At 41.4% G+C, this 20,403-nt stretch overlaps 2 protein-coding genes across 26 annotated transcripts in view; one reads left to right on the top strand and one right to left on the bottom strand.

Moving 5' to 3' along the window:
- Positions 1-252: 252 nt before the first annotated feature.
- On the bottom strand, positions 253-15,141 carry SCO1 (synthesis of cytochrome C oxidase 1). 2 transcript variants are annotated; one of them, XR_014238654.1, is made up of 7 exons: positions 14,810-15,141; positions 13,652-13,742; positions 10,324-10,521; positions 9,489-9,581; positions 5,953-6,068; positions 1,948-2,117; positions 1,050-1,185 (listed from the first exon to the last, which is right to left on the bottom strand). XR_014238654.1 is itself a non-coding variant. In XM_082373337.1 (6 exons), exons 1-6 carry the CDS (start codon positions 15,092-15,094, stop codon positions 1,051-1,053), a joined length of 918 nt encoding a protein of 305 aa, XP_082229463.1. In that variant the 5' UTR covers positions 15,095-15,140; the 3' UTR covers positions 253-1,050. The 2 variants fall into 2 exon arrangements, 1 of the variants encoding a protein (XP_082229463.1); XM_082373337.1 differs by lacking the exon at positions 1,948-2,117 and having other exon boundaries at positions 253-1,185; positions 14,810-15,140.
- ADPRM (ADP-ribose/CDP-alcohol diphosphatase, manganese dependent) overlaps positions 15,141-20,403 on the top strand; it is a 385,000-nt gene continuing 379,737 nt past the window's right edge. For 20 of the 24 annotated variants that reach the window (XM_082373327.1, XM_082373306.1, XM_082373328.1 and 17 more), the window contains exon 1: positions 15,618-16,178. In XM_082373327.1, the coding sequence (XP_082229453.1) occupies positions 16,130-16,178 (49 nt within the window). In that variant the 5' untranslated portion in view covers positions 15,618-16,129. The other 4 variants (XM_082373310.1, XM_082373317.1, XM_082373318.1 and 1 more) reach the window with 4 other exon arrangements.

Below are 20,403 nucleotides of genomic sequence, written 5' to 3' on the forward strand. Positions count from 1 at the left end.
TCCAAACCTGCCCTCCTCCACCCTCAAAACAGTCTCTCGAGGCCCCAGTCCCCCAGCCACCGCATCGGAGGCACCTGGGGTGGCACGTGTGAACGCAGGTCTTTGCATCCTTCCTCAGCTCAGTGAACCCAGCCCTGGGCCCGGGAACCTGCACTTTAACAAGCACCCACCTACCCACCCCCTCGAGTCTGGGGGGGTCTCAGCCCAGAGAGCTATAAGCTGCCATCTCTGCACCCACGAGAAAGGCCACGGTTGTCCAAGCTGCAAAACTGAGCACACCTTTATTTCAGACAAGTGCAATCCAGTACAGGCAGGAAGGTACTCTGTACACACTCATGATTTGTATCCTCTTATACCCATTTGGCAGGTCCCTGAAAGCCTGGCACATCATTCAGCTAAAAATCACATGAAAGATCCCTAGGGAATCTGATCTAATGGTCTGCCCCAAACAACAGATTTTCTCTCCACTAGTAAAATCAGCACCTGCTGACAGGGGAACACAATGCAAACCTGACAGTGATTTTCATTAACAAGCAAGACTACACTAATGCTTTCAAGCATAAAGATCAACTGTGAATGTCAGAGAGCCTAATTTGATTGTTATCAGCCACCAAGAACTCAAAGAGGAAAGCAAGGTCACCATGGCAGTTACGCTCTTCCTGGAAATTCACTACAACCTGACAGAGCAGGAGTCCAAGACACTGGAGAGACAGCCATGCTGATCAGACGGCCCTGCTCACGTGGAGAGACCCCATGGCTGCGTCTTTTCCGGCTGCGTCCTTCCCTGAGGTCCATTCTGCTGGCTTCACGGAAACTTGGTCCTCTGGTCTCAAGGCGACCATTTGGGAGACTTCTGGTTGTAATCTTTACAGTTCCAAGAATCCATCCTTGCTGAACCCAAGAGTAGCATGCCCTGCCCAAAATTTAGGTGTTCTCCTGGTATGAAGGCCATTCCGTAGGCTGCATGTATATACATATAAGTATCGGCCCCTATGGGAGACAAAGCTTCCTTCCTCTTTAGCAGAATAGCGCACGGCCGCACTGCTTTGGCTAGCTCTTTTTCCTGTGTTCCCTCATGTGCGCAGCAATCGAACCAGCTATTTCTGCATTCTTCTTGTTCTGGCCAAAATAATCTAGAAACTCACCATCTGGTCCAATCAAGTACATTATGATTGTATGATCCACCTGCAGAGAAAAGGGGGGGAAGGAGAGGATGACAAAAAGTTCACCAAAATAAGCTGCTTATTTTACTGAATAAATGCTGCAGGATAAGAGACTTCACATTACTAGTTAAGCAACCTTTGTAGCATCTATTATTTATGGAACAGGCCTAAGTCTATTATACTAAGTACACAGCAAGGAATTATCTAAAATCTTTCCAGAAACGTGCCGACTGTTGCCTGACACGTCAGCTAGAACTTGGAATTCTTTTGGTTCAGTCCTTAACACACTCATCCACATAATTTCTGAGAAAAGAACGCACTTCTAAGAAATGGCCACTGGCAGCCTTCATTAAACAGCCAATGCTTGTCGAACAGCAAGGCCTGCTTGGGAAGAGCCTACATTTATGAGTAAAATATTTCATCTGACCCCTTAACCATATTATAAAGAGACACCACACGGGATTAAAAGTGTTGGTGAAAAATACTTTCTTTATTAAGTTCTTGGGTATATTCTTTTATGTTTTAGGAAGAACTGGTTATCATTCAACAGGCTAAATTCTGCTTACCATGTTATATTACAAACAAAAACAGAAAAGTAACCACTAAATATATAATATATAAATTCTAATACAGTATTTAGTCCTCATATTAGTGACTCAGATGGAAACATGAGAACGAGTGTTGTCCTCCCCTAAGAAATGTTACTACACTGAACAATCCTACCTGAAGCACATCACCCAGAAGTTCCTCAGGAGCCGTAAGTGCTACACCCCCAAGGAGTTACCTTAAATCCATTATCCACTTTCATGGCAAAGTTCTTAAAGTGTTCCTAGCTCCACCTAAAGTTTAGACTAGCCATCAATTTTTTTTAGTTATATGCTTCGACAAATCCAATTTTAAATGAGTTGAAGACTTGGCACTTAGAATTCTTGGAATTTATTCCAGGCTTGATTGCTGTTTGGCAAGACAAAAAGAAAGACAGGAATGCGATCATACATACCAAGCTGGAGACACCCCACATGTACCCAGACACACACGATGTGTCTGTTAGGTTATCGTGCTTTTATACACACACATTCATAAAGAGAGAGTAAATGGAAAGAGCCACTTGCTCATTCACATAAGGAAAGAATGCAGACCCAGAGGGCTCAGACAGCTGGCGATCTTGAGGGGCTGCGAGTAATTCACCGCGGGAGGACAGGGAACCCCCGTTTCTCCAGTTGTCTGACAGAGTCAGAACCAGGTCTCCAGGTGTCTCTTAAAGCCCTACTCCACAGCTTACACCTCTCTTTCTCCCCATTTCTTCCTCTTTCCTATTCTTTCTATTCTCTCTCCCCCTTAAAAAACCAGAATTTCAGCGTGTGTTGGGCTTATTTTATGAGTGTTCTTCACATAAACTACTTTCTAATACATAATAAAAATATCGTTCTACACAAACTGTCAAACTTGTCAGTGGTCACGTCTCAGTGTTCACTTGGGTTGTGGGCACAGCAAATCATATGTAAATAAGAATGAAAGAATACACAGTAAATGTATACAATGAAGTCTTCCACTCCTTCCAGACTCCCAGAGTCCCTCAGTTCTCCTCAGAGGGCACCACTACCACCAGTTCCTGCTGTTATTCTTCCAGAGAAACCCTCTGCGTCTATCAGTGTGTCGATAACCACCTATTTCTTTTTAGACAGAATTAACAACACACTATACTTGTTTTCTCACTTAGCAATATACTGGGCGTTGTTCTGTATCAGTACATATATAGTAGCCTTTTAAAGAATGGTTGCTTGGTTTTCAGTCTTTTTTACAAACAATGCTATAGGTTATCTCTGTAGGACAAATTCCAAAAAATGGGGTCTCTAACCTAAAAAGTATTCCACTTTAGAGGCTGACGATACTGACAAACAGCCTTCTTACAAGGGCGTATCAGTTTAATTCCCATCAACAATGCATGAAAGTGCCAGCCGGTCCAATTTCACTCCAACACTACAGCATTTTCTCTTTTCCTAAATTAGATTTTGACAATATCTTTGGCCTTTCTGATCTAACAGGTGAAAAATGGCATCACATTATACAATTCACATTTCTTTTATTGTGAATAAAACTGAACATCTTTTCTTAGGTGTGAAAGCTATTTGTATTCTTTTGCAAAAGTATTTCCTAATTAATATTTAGAAAATAATGTAATACTATACATATAACGCAATGATGTGCACATTTAGCTTTCAGTGGAATCCTAAACGTTTGTAACCTGGGTTACATATACTATGGGTCAGAGGATGCCACTCGTATTCAAAGCCAGAAGCTCACCTCTGTTGCTATCGAGATTAAGAAAACTTCATTCTTTTATATCTCAACCTTTAAGGTACTCCCTCATTCCCTACATGTCCTTAAATCTTAAGAGAAGTTCCCCATACCATCTTGTGGATGAAAATCTGTAACCTCAAGGGACAGAAGTCATACTAATGAAAAACCCAAGAAGCTGGAGAGTGTCTCCCCCTACTGGTTGATTTGGCAAATGTACAGCAGTGAACTCACTGATTCTTATCAAACGTCACATTCTTATGGCAGTAGACCAGTATTTATTTGTCAAAATGGGGTCTGGGATGGGTTCTAGAGGATCCAAGAATCTCCATAAGACGTACATATTTACATCTTGATTTTTAAGACTAAAAAAGTTAATATCCATATTCTGGATTATCTGCATGGCTACCTTAGAGTGCCCAAACCTTGTTTATGTTTACGAGCTCCCTGGCACCTCGCTGTATACTGCTGGTTACGGTCAGACAAAAAAAAGATGCATTCTTACTAAGTCAAGAACAACCAGTCCAGGTAGGCTACACAATGAAAGGTTCCAAAGCAATTTAAGTAAAAAACCGCGAGGGGCGGCTGACTATAGAGGTGGGTGTCTCAAATCACATTCCTGTGGTGAGCAGCGCTTCGGTTTCAGCCAAGTATCTCTTATTACGTTAACTGAATGTTTTACTTGAGTTTTATAAGTTGTTTGCTCTAATTTGTAAAATTTATTTTAACTCTAGAATTATGAGCTATAAGCAACAAGACTAAAGGGTGTTACCTAGTTAACAACTGTACGTATGTAAACAATTGAATAAAACTATTCAGCACCGGAAGTCAGACGGACTAGCTCAACTGCTCCCACTATCATCATAGGTTAAACCTCAAAACCAGTCAATACAGCTCTCTTTCATAGGAAGAGTACAGAATTCTGAAAAGCTCTTGTTTCTCCACGGCTTCCTTTCTGCTCTCCTCTCATTCTTCTCATGCTGCTGGCGTGACAAGAGGAAGCCACAGTAGGGTCCCTCTACTTTCCTTAAACTTAGGGTGTAAGAAGAAAATGCTCACTTTTCTTGTCTTTTTCTCCCACGAACCCAAGTTTCCCTAAGTCTATGAGGCACCAGAACTAGAAAATAAGATTACTGTGTGGGCTTAAGGCAAAGGGACCAGAAACGTGCTTTTAATTTAGGCCAAAGGCTACAGTGCTGGGACGTCCCTGAGGGCGCAGTGGTTGGGACTCTGTGCTCCCAGCGCATGGGGCCTGGGTTCGATCCCTGGTCAGGGAACTAGATCCCACACGCATGCCACCACTAAAAGTTCGCATGCCACAACTAAGAAGCCCACCTGCCACAACTAAGACCCAGCACAACCAAATAAATAAATAAATAAAATATTAAAAAAAAAAAAAAGCTACAGGGGCACATGTGCTCCAGGTTCAAAAGTGGTGAGGAAATCACAGTGGGCCGTAGAAACAAAGCACCACAGTGGGATGTCCCCTCTGCATGTCACTCTTGGGAGCTGGCCATGGCGTTGCTGGAAGAGCAACGACTCAAGATCCTGACCATCTTTCTTTCTACAAAACCAGCTCTGTGGCTGGAAAGGCTCTTATGATTAATCACTTTGTCTAACCAATACTATAGAGAAATTAGAGCATGACAACTGAGGAAAAAACCTGAAATAATACTAAAATACAATGTCAACTCTTCATGTGATAGGGAAAAACGTCCACATTGAGAAGGAAACTGGGTGCGTAGGGGTGGCGCTTATGCTTCACTGTGAAACCACTGACGAGAAGAGGAACAAGGTGACCCAGGACTCCTGGGCAGCGCTGATGAACGTGAAGACGGCTCTTTAATATAAGAGCTACAGGAGAACAACCTGATAGAATTTGTTCTTCATCATTAAAAAAAACTTTATCAAGTACCTAATTACGTAGAGCATAATAGCTGCAAATGCAACTAAACACAAAATTATGCAAACGCATAGTTGGTATGAAAAGAAATCTTATGGGAAGTCTAGCTGCCTATGGCTTTCTTTTCTCTTGCTTTTCAGAATTCTTACTCACTCAACCCAAAAACGCAGTTCCCTACGGCCTAACACTATTTCTCAAAAGCAGTATATTTCTTATACCTCTTCATTGAGGGCAGAGAGAACCAATACAATGTTTATCAACTAAAATGAGCTTTGCCCCAAACGATTATATTATATTCTATTGAATCTAAGATATCCCTGATTTTATATTGCCCTATAATTTTATGTGCCACTAGAAAAGCAGGCAATTAAACTCTAAGAACAATGAATATAAATTAAACAATCATCCTTCAAAAAATATATATACTTCTTCTATCCTTTCAAACATCCCGAATTATTAAGGAATTCGCTATGATCTCAGATTATCTTTCGTTTTAATTTCATTTTTAAAGCCATCGTCACGGAAAGCTGTATGAACGTCTGGGACCTGGGAGCCTGTCCAGGTGTTGAAAGCAGTGCATTTGCTTACTATGTAGTCCTCATCTTCGTCCTTGGGGCCAGGGCTGTAATACACTCTGAATGCTCTGGCCATTTGATCGATCTCTTCTTTTGTGCCAGTTAAGCCAATCAGTTTGGGAGAAAATTCTAAATAAAAAATGAAAAAGACAGTGAAAAAGAAGCAAGCAAAACAACCATCCTTACACTTCAAAAAACAGTATCAGTTATACAGCAGCCCTACTGCCACTTTCTTCCTGTGAGTCCCTAAACATTTCTTCATGTTTCAAAGAAAAACAAATTCACATAGAACAAATGAAAATTCTCCTCTGTAATATATGTCACATTCACCAAGATAGATCACACTGGAATTAAACTAGAAATCAATGGCAGAAAGATATCTGGAAAATCCCCTAACGCATGGAAATTAAACACACTTCTAAATAATACATGGGCCAAAGAAGAAATCTCAAGAGAAATTTTAAAAATATCTTGAATAAAATAAAAATGGAAACACAACTTATTGAATACATATAGTAGAAAAGAAGATCTAACATCAGTAATATGTTTCCACCTTAGGATCTAGGAAAAGAGCAAATTAAATCCAGAGTATGCGGAAGAAGAGAATTAGAGCAGAAATCAATGAAACTTAAAACAGGCTATTAATAGAGAAGAGCAATGAAACCAAAAGTTGGTTTTTGGTAATATATAAGTCAAATCCTTTCATGACTAGTAAAGAGCTGGAGGGAATATATTCTAATTATTTAAATCACAATTTTTGTTAATTTAGTGGTTCTTAAATATTTAGCTGTAGTTCTGAGATATGCTGAAGTTTAAAGATATTATTATGAATTAAGCACAACAGTTTTCCATTGTATCATATGAGAAAAAAGTTTGCTGACAATTAGTTCATACCAGATCAAAATACCTGTATCTCATTTTCTAACACATAATCTCACAGCATGCATTTGCTATTAAGTTTTTGGAATTTATGTAAGTAAGCTGGGGAAGTCACTTAAAACACCTGGATTCATCAGACTACTGAGCCGAGTCCAACATTTTAACAGCAGTACCTTCTTCCAAAGGTAGAGGAAGCCTATTTTTATTCTTTGGACTAATTCATTCTAAATTGAAAAACTGCTCAGATACTGAAAAAGCAAGGTAGCTTGTTCTTCTTCCCTACGCTCTGACTAAATGAAGAGAAGGTAAGTGAAGCCTCAGTTAGTTGCACATCCAAACCTTTTCAAAAAATTGTTGAAACTGCAGTAATTTTCTAAATACCAACTTAAATATTTAAAAATCCCTCCCAAATGCATAGAAATGATCACATCACCAATCACTGTATGTACCTGCTGATGAAGAATATTACCGTAAGGTTTTGGTATTTCCATTAGGTACGGCAACTCAAATGTCTACTCATTTGGGGATTATCTAAGGTTTGGTTAATATGTGATAATAAACAATTGCCAGTATGACACACGTTTAAATTGGAGATCATTTATCACCCAATGAGTTATACCTGCTTTTTACTGCTTTAGAAAATAACGATGCTATTGCTCAAATTTCTGACATACCTGTAAACTGTGGACATAAATTCTGCTTGTATATAATAAAAACTCTAAAACTCCAACGAGAAAACAAACCTTTGTAACCTTGGGTTAGGCAAAGATCTCTCACATATGAAACCAAAAAATTATCTATGAAAGAACAAGCTAATAAACTGAACTTCATCAAAATGGAAACTGCTCTTCAAAAGCCATGGCTGACATGACAAGCCACAGACCGGGAGGAAATATTTGCAAATCATACACCTGATAAAAGACTTGTATCAGGACTATAAACAATAAATAAATAAGTAAAATTAAACGGCCCCATAAGAATGGGTAAAAGATGTGGAGACGCTTTACCAAAGAAGACATACAGATGGCAAATAACGGCATGAAAAGATGCTTAATGTTAAAAGTAATTAAGGGAAATGCATTAATAAAACCACAATGAGATACCACTAAGCATCTACTGAAGTGGCTAAAATAAAAAGACTGACCCTACTAAGTGTGCGAGGATGTGGAGGAGCTGGAGCTCTCATACACTGCCAGTGGGAGTGTAAAAATGTACCACCACTTTGGAAAAAAGTTTGTCAGTTTCTTAAAAAGTTAAACATTCACCTATCACATGACCCAGCCACTCCACTCCCAGGTATTTACTCAAGAGAAATGAAAGCATGTGTCCACACAAAGACGTACGTGTACATGAGTGCTCAGCAGCTTTATCTGTAATAGGCAAAGACTGGAAGTAACTCCAATGTCCATCAATGGGATACTACTCAGCAATAAAAATGAATGAACTATTGACACACGCTACAACATGGATGAATCTCAACATAATTACACTGAAGGAAGTCATTAAAAAGAAAGAGCATATACTGTATAATTCCATTTACATAAACTTCTAAAAATGCAAACTAATCTATATTGATGGAAAGCAGATCAGTGGTTGCCTGGAGACAGGAGGTGGGTGCAGAGGAGGGACATGAAGGAGGAATTAGCAAGGGCACATGGAAGCTGCTGGGGGTGATGGATATGTTCACTCTGACTGCGGTGATGGTTTCCCAGCTGCACACATGTGTCAAAAGGTAACACACTGTGCACTTTAAGTATGTACTCTTTTTATATGTCAACTATCTCTCAATACATGAGTTAAATAATAAAATATACAGCATGTCTTACATAAGACACATTTTAAAATAACTCAAAGTTTTAGTGGATATGCATTAGAAGGTATCATACAATAAAAATAAATAGAAAACTATTCATTAGTCCTTCTGACGAGTAGCTTATATCAATTCCACCATAATTAAAATGGAAATTCCTGATTTTTAAGCACGCATGTTCCACACACTAGTACAACAACAAAACCTGTCTGATCAGATTTTTATTCTCATCACTTTTTTCAGCTGAAGAAACTTGAATTCAGAGAAATTACCCAAGCTCATAAGAACCTAAATATTCATCCTTAATTCTACCATAATTTATAGTCTTTAAAAGTACCTTCTAATAGTTTTTAAGTGCATGTTGAGATGTTTGAATTGAAATTCTTCCTTAAAATGGTTATAAATGTGTTTATCATTAATATTTTAGATTTATAAAATATATACTATGAATTCAAAATGTGCTTATATTTAATAATTTTTCTTTAATCTCCCAATGAACATACTCCCAGAATGTCTGTCTGTCCTAATTTTACAAAGGGAAGAGTGAGGTACTGAGCTGGAATCAGAAGCAATGTGTCCCCTCAATTCAAGGGTCTCTTTACTTTGTTGATATATGAAGGCCAAGTTCAATCTTTCCTCTGTGACAAAATAAAGAGCCCTGCACCAGGAACTGAGAGGCCTCTTATTTATTTACTTACCGGCCACAGTCACAATTCTGAGCCTCTTTTCATCCACCTGTAAAACTGGTGACAGTACCATATGTCCCCCGTATCTTACAAAGCATTCCAAGGTCTGAATAAGCTGATCTTTCAAAAACTTTAAGAGCTAAACAGATGTAAAGTATTGTGAATAAAACACACCTTTTACATAATTTGCGATGGCTTCTTTTGTGTCCCTCTCCGGGTCAATAGTGATGAAAAGTGGAGTTAAATCTGGCAGAGTTGGAATACTATCTGAAAGAAAGTTCTCATTAATCAGTATTCACATTCTAAGGGAAAAGACAAACAGCAATTACAGTAGCGTGTAGGCAGTGCTACAGCGAGGTGTTCAGGCAACACAGAGGGACACCTAACACGGATGGGGAAGGGGACGGCACAGCCTCCAGGAAAGGCAGATATATACACATCTGTGGTGCAATCAGACAGATATCCTATCAAATACCTGCACCCCTGCACACATGCTGTTACTCAGAATCACATCACGTGTGATTCCTGTCTCTTAATCCAATGCAATGTTTGTAGGATTCCCCCGCCCCACCCACCATTTCTCAAGGGCAAAGAAACTATTAATAAGGACTGAATATCCTGGAACAGTTCATTTTAAGAAGGATGTACATCACAGACCATACCACAGATTTCCTAGTCTAACCATCAGTCACCAGGGAAAAAGCAATGGCAATGTCAGTGATGAAAGGCTACAAAAAGAAAGGGACACAAAGCAGAGTTAAGGGAGACCCAGACCACACCAACATTTTTAAGCAACCTAACATTTAGCATCAAAACAAGCTTCCTTTGGTAAAGAATAAGGTCATGGGAATCACAGCCACTAACAGCCTAACACTGAGATTTTATGTTCTCACAAACTGAATAATTACAACCCTCCACCTAACAGTAATATAAGAATGTGAAAAGCATAGTAACATTAGGGACATCAAGTAAACACATACTTTTTTATAGGAAGAGATGGCTTTCTTACCTATTTCATCCACAACTTGAATCATTTTTTCTAGTTCTTCTGGACAGATATCAGGGCAATGAGTGAAACCAAAATAAATCAATACCCATTGACCCAGGTAGTCCTTATCAGTTTTGGGCTCGCCAGTATGAGTTGTGAGGGAAAATGGGCCCCCAAGTAAAGGCTTTCCGATGCTTCGCTGCCGTTCCTTCTCCAGCTCTTAAACACACACGAACACACACCGAAGGGGAAAAAAAAAGTCAATCTAACCACAGGTACTCAAATGCCTGATCTATGGTTCATTCTATACTACTGACTGAGGGCACAAAGTGTGGAAGAAATAGCCTCAGTTTTCAAGAAGCTTAAAAAATCTTTTAAGAGAAATAAGCATAAAACAATAAAATAAAATCAAACGCTATTGTATATAGTAAGGACTACAAGAAAAGAAAGTGGTAAAACTATTTTCTTCCTCTTCCAGAACAATTCAGTCCTTAGCCATTAGGTGTGGCCACGACGGGGGTGAGGGCACAGCAGAGCAGAATGTCTGAGCCCACGTGGGCGAGGTGGGTGGCCTGGCAGAGGGTGTCTGAGCCTGAGTGTGCTGAGGAGGGCAGCTGCATGGGGAGAGGACAGCAGTAATGGGAACTCAGTCACATACAGGGGCTTGACCAAATAAGTAAATACATTAAAGAGCTACAAATGAAAAGGGAGTTAGAACAATGGAAGGAGAGAAAACTAGAATGAACGCTGAAGTACTGGAAAGAAATGGGAGGTACAATACAAACTTATAGTTTCAATATAGATAGATACAGAAATAAGTATAGATGTAAATAAGCACATCTCTCTCCTAGCTCTGTCCACTGAAAGGACCCAGGGGCGGATACACCCCAAGAGCAATGAGCTCATATCCTGACTTCTAATATCCTCCTCCACTAAAAGGAAATGAGGCTTTTAGAGAAACGGCTGATACCAGGACTGGGGCAGAGAAAGTACACGAACCTAGAACATCCTTTTGTGTCAGAATTAAGTTCGAACCCAAAGCACATAGGAGGCATGTCAAAAGGAAACAGAAGCCTGTGTCGAAGGGGCTCCCACTGACCAATCTGGGACAATGTGAGCGTCAAAGCAAAGACAATAATGGATTACAACTCACTGGCTTGCTAGGAAATCATGAATCACACTGATATAAATAAATGAATTGAGAGTTTGATGGGGAACAGAATATTTACATGTATAAATACATAATATTTACATGTGTAAATGTACATCACAAAATACACATTAATTACATTTTCAGTAGAGAAGCCTGACAGACACCACCTTAATCAAGTGATCAAACTGAACTTAAATCAGTAATGGGACAAACTGAAATCATATGACACCTGACTAAATGCAATGAGAACACAGCGTCCTGAATCTAACCATGAGGAAACATCAGACAAACCCAAACGAAGGGACAGTCTACAAAACAGCTGGCCTGTAATCTTCCAAGCTGTCAAGGTCATGAGAGTCGGGTAAAGGCTGAAAAACTGTTACAAACTGAAGGAGACCAAAGAAAAAACTAGGTATGAGGTGTGGTTCTGAACTGGATCTTTCTGCTATAAAAGGAGGGCATCAGTTGGGACTTCCCTGGCTGTCCAGTGATTAAGACCCTGTGCTTCCACTGTGGGGGGCACAGGTTCAATCCCTGGTTGGGGAACTAAGATCCCGCATGCCACAAGGCACAGCCAAAAAAATTAAAAATAAATAAAATAAAATAAAGTAAATAAAAGGAGGGCATCAGTTGCACAACTTGAATGAGGTCTGAAGATTGAACGGTGTAACATACTGATATTAATTTTCTGATTTTGATGGCTGCATTGTGGTTATGTTGGAGAATGTCCTTGTTTGTAGAAAATACACAACAAAGTATGTGGAGATGATGAGGCATCATGTCAGCAAATACTCTCAAACAACTTAGGCACACTTTTAATGCTGTTTCATAATACAAGTTTTTATAAAACAAAATTATTAACTGAAGGTGAAATTCCAAACTAAAGTCAAAAGAAGCTTGGCTTTTTCTACAATCGTCTCTACCATTACTTTCCTAGTTTGTCAGGTTTCATTTTGAAATTGAAGGAACTTAACTGCTTATTAAAATATGAAAATCATATCAATAAAACACTGCTTGGGGCTTCCCTGGTGGCGCAGTGGTTGAGAGTCTGCCTGCCAATGCAGGGCACACGGGTTCGAGCCCTGGTCCCGGAAGATCCCACATGCCGCGGAGCAACTAGACCCGTGAGCCACGATTACTGAGCCTGCGCGTCTGGAGCCTGTGCTCCGCAACAAGAGAGGCCGCGATAGTGAGAGGCCCGCGCATCGCGATGAAGAGTGGCCCCCGCTTGCCACAACTAGAGAAAACCCTCACACAGAAACGAAGACCCAACACAGCCATAAATAAATTAATTAATTAATTAAAAAGAAAACAAAAAACAAAAGGGGGAACTAATTAGAGTGAGAAAGTGTTCTAGCATCATCATGATAAGAGAGCATGATAATGTATCCCATCTCTCAGTAGAGATGACTTAAAAAAAAAAAAAAAAAAACACTGCTTGTTACACAAAAGAAAATACCTGTATATCAATATGGATCTTATATTCCTAAAGTTCTAAAGCCTATGAATTTTCACTCCCAGATGTAAACATTATCCTTTGTATAATGTCATCAAAAGAGACTCTCTAAAGAATCAAAACAGAGTAAGTGATACTTTAAAGATTTACTGGAAACTTCTAAAACAAATCTTAAAAGTCCTGAAATTCACTAAAATATAAAGTTCTTGTAAACAGTTTCTAAACACTCCGAGTGTTAGTCCAGAGCAGTTCCTTGCCGTGAAGTTCCCTCTGGCCTGGCAGAACCTCATCTAGTGAATCCTTCACTTCTGTGTCTGTTTCACTGTCATGGGCACCTGAGTGGCTGGACTGCACCTTAGTCATCTTTGCACCCTCTGGACTTCTTACTATCTACATCCAGATCTGTCCACAATAAGTCTTTTCACATGGTTAGACAGTGGTGCCCTGAACAGATAAGACAGTGGAAAAACAGGTGAAATCCAAATAAAGTTTGTAGTTTAGTGAACAGTACTGTATGAACTTTAATTTCTCACTTTTGATAAATTAGCCATAGTTATACAAGATATTAACATTAGGGGAAGAAAGGTGAAAGATACATGGAAACTCTGTCATTTTTACAACTCTTCTGTAAACCTAAAATTATTTCTAGATAAAAAGCTTAAAAACAACAATGACAAAAAGATGCCAGTCCACAGCCAGGAAGGATTTTATTCAGCGCTGACCAGATGATATCTACTTACTCTCTGTCTTTTCTTTCTTGAAGTACTTCATCCCAGCCAGTAAAACTCCTCCAATAGCAAATGTGATGGCTAAGGACTTCCAGGAAACAGGCTACTGGGGCAGAGATTTCAAAAATAAAAATACTAGAAAGATGCAAACATTTAATCACACTAAATTTATTACAGTAGTTTTTAAGATACCTACACACAGGCCTCGATCTTGTTAAATGGACAGCATGTTTCACGTTACTTTGGGATGAGAAAATACTGAAAGTTTCTGGGGATGCAGTTGCATCTGGGCTCCTAACACAATTACAAAGGCACTTCTTTCCAAGGGAAGGTTCCCTAAGTCGATTTCTTTTCATGTGGAAAAAAAGACCCAAGGCTCAATCAAGCACCATGATTGTTACCACGTGTGACCCAGATCCCAACTGCTGATTTAAAAACCCGTTAATCACCTGCTTGTGCTGATATTGAGAATACACAGAAATAAACCAAATAAATTTAGGAGGTTAACCTAACTCTGGCTTCCAAAAGTAACAAAGCCAAAGTAGAAGACAGCTAAAAGTGGAACGTCTTGCAAACTGCATCATTATTTCTTTGTACTTTTTCCAAGTCCCAAGATAAAATAACTCATTAACCTTCCCCCAGCTCCGAAGACCACTTCTCTTGTCCATCACTAGAGCCTAGTGGCTCTTAAGTTCTTCGGGGGCCAGAACTAGAACCCGGGAGAAACCAAAGAAAAAAGGCATATCCAGCACGCCACTACGGCCCACATGTGCTCAATTTCAGCATATACACACCAGGTCTCCGAAGGGAGAGCCAAGTGATAAATAATAAAAATGCTCTGACGCTTCAATCATGGGAAACTTAAGGTTGAGACCCACCCCCCGCTTAGAACACCTGAAACTTATTTTCTTGGCGCAAAAGCTAACTAAAATCCAAGCCCGGGTATCTAACCACGTGGAGAGGGTGGCGGTTCTGAGGTTCTCTTTACCGCAGAGGGTCCGTGCAAACCGGAGGGAAATGCGGGATGAGATTCTGTGACCCAGGGAGGTCAACCGGCGGAGTGGAGGACAACTTGAGGCCGAGTGGTTTCTGAGGTTCTGACCAAGTGGGATGGGAAGGGCGCGCAGGGATGACTGTCGAGCAAAGGCAGGGCTCCAGGTGTGCACTCACCCGGGGCTGCGAGGGGCGCGTGGGGTCTCCGCCGCCCTTCGGCTCCGGTCCTGACGAGCCGGGCGGGGGCGGCCTCGCCGTGCTGAGGAGCCGGCACCACAGGCAGCTGCCAGCGAGCCCCGAGGCCCGCCACGCCTCCTCTGGTGGCGCGCGGAGCCGCCCCAGCATGACCTTCGCGGTCCCCTCCCCGGGGCCCCAAACCCCGAGTCCGCGAGGCAAGAGAGACCAAAGTTTGCCACCTGGAAGCCGCATTATTCTGCCGGGCGCGCGCAACAACCCCGCCATGAGATCGAGAGACCGCGCCTCCTTTGCCCCGCCCCTCGACTTCCGGTACCGTTTCCGCTTCCTCCGAAAGGGAGGGAGAGCTACTCTTTCCGCTGCGCTCGATGGTGACGCGGTCGCCTAGCCGGTAGTCTGGGAGGCCTTCGCCGCGGAGTCGGCGCGCGGTAGGTGGTTCCTCGCGGCTGGAGGCGGGGCGGGGCGGGCCGGGCTGGGCTAGGCCTACGCGGGCGGGCGGGCGGCAGGGCCCTCGGGAGCTGGCAGGGCCCGGAGGAGGGGGCCGCGTCGGGGACCGGGCTGCGCGGCGGGAGCTGGGCCGGGAGGCCTGAGTGCAGCTCAGGGGCCTGGGGCTTCGGCGACAGCAGCCTCTCCTCCCCCACCGGGTGCCCCCAGCCTCGGAAAAGAGAAAACGGCGTCCGGAGGCGGCCGGGACCGGGCAGCCCCCGTCCCCAGCCTGGAGGCCGGTTGTTGACCGCTTTGCACCCTTAACGTAGAAGCGGACCCATTGCGCTTGAAATAATGTGCGACTTTTTAAACACATTTGCTGATTAGGATATTTGAGAGGTTAGGGTAACAAGGACTAGTCAAGTATGACTGAACTGCCTGGGACTTATACTCCCAGGGTACAAGGAACCTGACTAGAAATACCGGCCCTGTACGGAGTGGTGTCTCTCCCGCGTCGTGTCCCAGCCCTTGACTTGGGCTCTCTGGGCCCTAGGATTTCTACAAGCCTGTATTTACATAAGCCCCCTGTTAACTTAGGCGGAGAGCGTTCGTAGACTGACTTTTCATTCCTTGCGAAAGTTTAACTCGCGGTCATTCTGCCTTGCCTTTGTTTTTGTCTCAGCATCTTCAGTGTTAATCTCTCTCTTCCCCGCCTCCGTGGCAGATGTGCAAAATACAGAAAAAGGAGAAAAAAAAAAAAAAAGCTTTCTAACGTCCTTAACTTTGGATCCCACTCCCCGGGGCCTTTTTCAGGGCTTCGGCTGAGGGGAAGCATCCGGTGCCTGGTGATGGTGGCCCCGGGGCGGGGTATTTTTTATGAACTGGCGTCATCAGCCAGTGTGCTCCTCTGCTCGCCCACCGGGAGGTTTGTAGTAGTCTGTAATTACCTGTGTTTCTAGATTCCTGAATTGAGCTGGGATTCTCTGGAATATCGGCTCAAAGTAAATGTTCAGCACTTCAAATGATTTTTAATCAAACTGATTTTTCTGTCTTGAACTTGCCCATGCTTCAGATCTTCTCCCCCCCCCCCCCCGCCTTATTTCTCTGTGTTTGTTTCTCCAGGGAGAAGGTAGTCCTCAAATTAACAAAAAGACACAAAAGTACCCTGCTTATTCAAGCAGTGAGTGTGTAAAATTATTGTTCACCTCTTTGCTCAGTTGTAGGTTAATTGATCAGACAGCCGTCAGATACATTAAAATTGAATTCAGGGTGTTTTTTCAGCTGGTCTGTTAACTTCTATTTGCCAGAGTGATTGCTTTAATAGCTGGACCCTTTATTTGTTTACCAAAGCATTTTTATACAACTTCTTCATATTAAATTTATAATGTTAAATAAAATACTAGCTTCTAAAACAGTTCCTGGCTGAAAGTAGGTGTTTTATAGATGTACATTGGATGAATTGCTAACAGCTCTGAGCCTGACTTCATGCACCTGTAAAACTTTAGTGTTAAAAGATACCGAAAACACTGTCTAGTGTAAACCTGTCACTTGTGAGAGGAAAATCAGAATGGTGTTGGTATTGCTAAGAGAGCTCACTGAAATGGAGCCGGGAGGCCCTTGAGGATGTGTGACTTAGGCATGTCTCAGCCTGGATGGAATCTGACCTTTGACCATTTATTGTCCTAATGAAGTCACCCAGAACATGTGCTGGAAACTCACGATACCTAGCGGACCCGTAGCCTGGAATAATTCGTGATTCCTTAAAGACAAATATTTCTTGACTTGTGTCAGAGTCGATCACAGTTCTCAACAGGCAGCTAACTCTGTGGCTTTTCATATTTATGAGCCCCTGACTCTTTCCCTTCCCCAGAACACTCTCAGTTTTGCCTGAATCTGTGTCTCCCGAATTGCAGTTCTTAAGACCCCAAATAAACTCATTTCTTACTTGTAGCCTGCTGCATTGTTTTTTGGTTGACACACTTTTATTACTCCTCTTAAACCACCAAGATCACAAACGAGTTTTTTTTCTTTTTTTCCCAATTTAGATACTTTCCTTGAACGAGACAGGATGTAGATATTATCATCTGATATTTGTTCTATCAATAGTGACAAGGCTGATCAAATTTTGTGCTTGACATAACCTTAGGCTGTTTGACTAGGACAGCTAGGCCTAACTTCCCGGCCCTGTAGTTCACTTGCTTCATCTCAGGTACAGATCTCCGCCCCACGTGTCTAGCCACAAACATTTCCTGCCTCACCTTGCCTGTTACTGCTGTATCTAGCACAGTGAGTTTCAAGGCTATCCCCCCCAACCCCTTCTTTTTCCACAGCTACCTAGCCCATGTGGGTCTATGTATAAAAACTTGGCTCACGCATCCCTTCCCTGAGATGCTTCTGGCTTAGGCTTTGAGCATCTCTTTATTGCAGTACTTCCCCTTAACAGTCTCTCCTTAAAGTCTAGACTTGTCACATTTTTTTTCCTTTAACAGTAGTTTGAAGGGCTTTCTTCACAACCTCACCATAGATTCTTGAGGGCTTTCTACAAGGACCTTCAGCCTTCTGCCAGTCTTAATTATCATAGAAGTTTTTTATATCATCTTGTAGCAAGTTTTCAGCAAGTAAGCATCCCTGGCATTTCCTCCTATTCTTGAAAATCACTGGCGCCTAAGGTGGTTTTCGCAGAATGCTGACTGCTTATCCTGCACCATGAATTTTTGTAGGACTTTTTTTGAAGAAATCTTGTGAAGTTTTTCTACATTATCCTGGTCTATAAAAAGTTGGGGTAGTTTCATTTATCTTGAGGTTCACTAGGCAGATATATAATTAAAAAATAATTTTCTTAACACGTATAGAGTGCTTTATGATTTACAAAGTAGACCACTGTGCGTTAGAACTCAGTTGAATCTCACAACGAGTGATGAGGGTTATTTTGCTCTAAGAAACTGGAACTGCAATCAGTTCTAGGTTTTCAGCTTCACAGTTTCCAGCAGTTCATCATAATACCTCTTAACTAAAACTTAGATAACTTAGCGTATATAAATGGTGCAGGCAAAACTTCCAGAACCGAGTTCACTAAAAACTTGCTATTTTGCTTTCTTTTCAAAAGCAAATTATTTTCTTAGATCTTCTAATTCTTCCAGACTTTATTTTTCCCTAAACTTTAGAATGCTTTTAAAAAACTTCATATTATAGACATTTAAAAACATGCATAAAAGTAGAGAGAATAAACCTCATGTACGCATTTTAGCTTTAGCAGTTATTCTCTACTCATCTACTTGTTTGTGTGTATTTGGTGAAGGATGGGGAGTGTTTTGAAAAAGTTCTATGGCACTGGAATGCTTGTTAATTTTCTAAGTCTGCCCACTAGAGGTGTCTTTGAGTTTTTGATCTGTCTGTCCACCAGGATCAGTCTTTCTGAGCTCCCTCGCATCTCCCTGAACCATAAAACAAAAGACTCTAAATGAGCCACAAGAGTCAATTCCCGGCCCACTTGGTTCGTTTTTGCCCTGACTCACTCACTGTTGATTCCAATTGTCTTTCCGTGAATGTGATCTTGTCCTCCCTTATCTCTTATCTTTTCTTTAACAGATCACAGTATAAATTTAAGTTTCTGTTTTACAAAGTAATTTCTGTGTTTAATAAAATGCATATTTTTTTCTATCCTTAGCCTTATCTTTTTTTTTTTTTTAAACTTTTTTTTTAAGTTATTTTAATTATTTATTTATTTTTGGCTGTGTTGGGTCTTCGTTTCTGCGCGAGGGCTTTCTCTAGTTGCGGCGAGCGGGGGCCACTCTTCATCGCGGTGCGCGGGCCTCTCACCATCGCGGCCTCTCTTATTGCGGAGCACAGGCTCCAGACGCGCAGGCTCAGCAATTGTGCTTAGCCTTATCTTTAAAAGCTATATGTAATGAGCATTTTGAATCTTTTTTCTACCCTAGAACACATTACTGCTTTGAAGTATGTGGCCCTTGCTGGTTCTCTTCACATTACTTAACTTTCTTTAAAAAACTGGTAAATCTTCAGATACCCTGGAGTTTCCCTAAACTAAACTGTGTTCCAGTGGAAGGTGCATCTGATAGGGCTTTTGGTATCGCATGACAGAAACCTTAAAGCCAATTCACTTTGGCTTTACTCAGAGGAGATTTTGTTGGCTGATAGAACTAAATGACCAAGAGTAGTTCTAGCAGGGACAGGTGGATCCAAGTGTTCACCTAGTGTTTCCAGGACTTGACTTCCTTTCATCGGTCACATTGCTTCCTTCTAGATTGGGTTTCTTCTCAGTTAGCTTTTCCCTAGCAGCTCCAGTCTTAGTTACCAGTTTTAGCAGAAGTAGTTCCAGTAGTTTTGCTAGTAGTTCCAGTGAAAGTCCCAGGGCTGATGCTTATTGACCCCCAACTGACCAGAGGGAAACTGGGCTTTTAGAGGCCAGGCCTGGGTCCTGGGTCTGCCCCTTCCCAGCCAGGAGGTTGAGGTTAAACCACACAGATTGAGAGTGAGGGTGGGTAGGTGCCTAAACAGACATTGGGATGCTGTGACCAGAACAGGAAATGAATGCTGGGTCGGCAGTGACAGGAGTCTACTGGACAAGATCAAACTAATTGGGACCAAATATCCTCTAGGAGATGTACAGTACATATTGTTACCCTAAAGGCACTGAAGTTAAAGGTAAAAACAAACAAGCTTGTTTAGCAGGGGATAAAAGCATTCCCAGAAACCATTTTCTCTTAAACTCTGGTGATAACGTTCCAATGATAACACTTGCTAAATTATCTTCTGGTTTGATTCTCTTATTAATCTGTACTCGGAATCCCAAATATTTGAAGCCTTAAAAGACTAGGGGTTTTCAGCTTAAATGAGTTTTGTATTTATTTTAATTGTATCTCACCTTTCAAATCAGATTATCTCATCTATACTATCCCTCGTACATATTAACTGAGTTGGTATTTAGTGGGATTTTCAGACGGGACTGCAGGAAGAAATGAACAACAACAACAAAAAAGTATAAGAACACCAAGGAATTTTTCAGGGTTTCCATCGCTTTTTCTAGTTCTGTTTTACCTGTTTTGGGGCTCAGTCTACCCAACCAAATTAAGGAAGGAATTTAGCTCATAATTGGGTAGATCACATAGAAGGTGTGTCATTAGTGACAA

Source organism: Balaenoptera borealis (genome assembly GCF_965194805.1).
Source record: "Balaenoptera borealis genome assembly, chromosome: 20".
NCBI classification, from domain to species: Eukaryota; Metazoa; Chordata; class Mammalia; order Artiodactyla; family Balaenopteridae; genus Balaenoptera; species Balaenoptera borealis.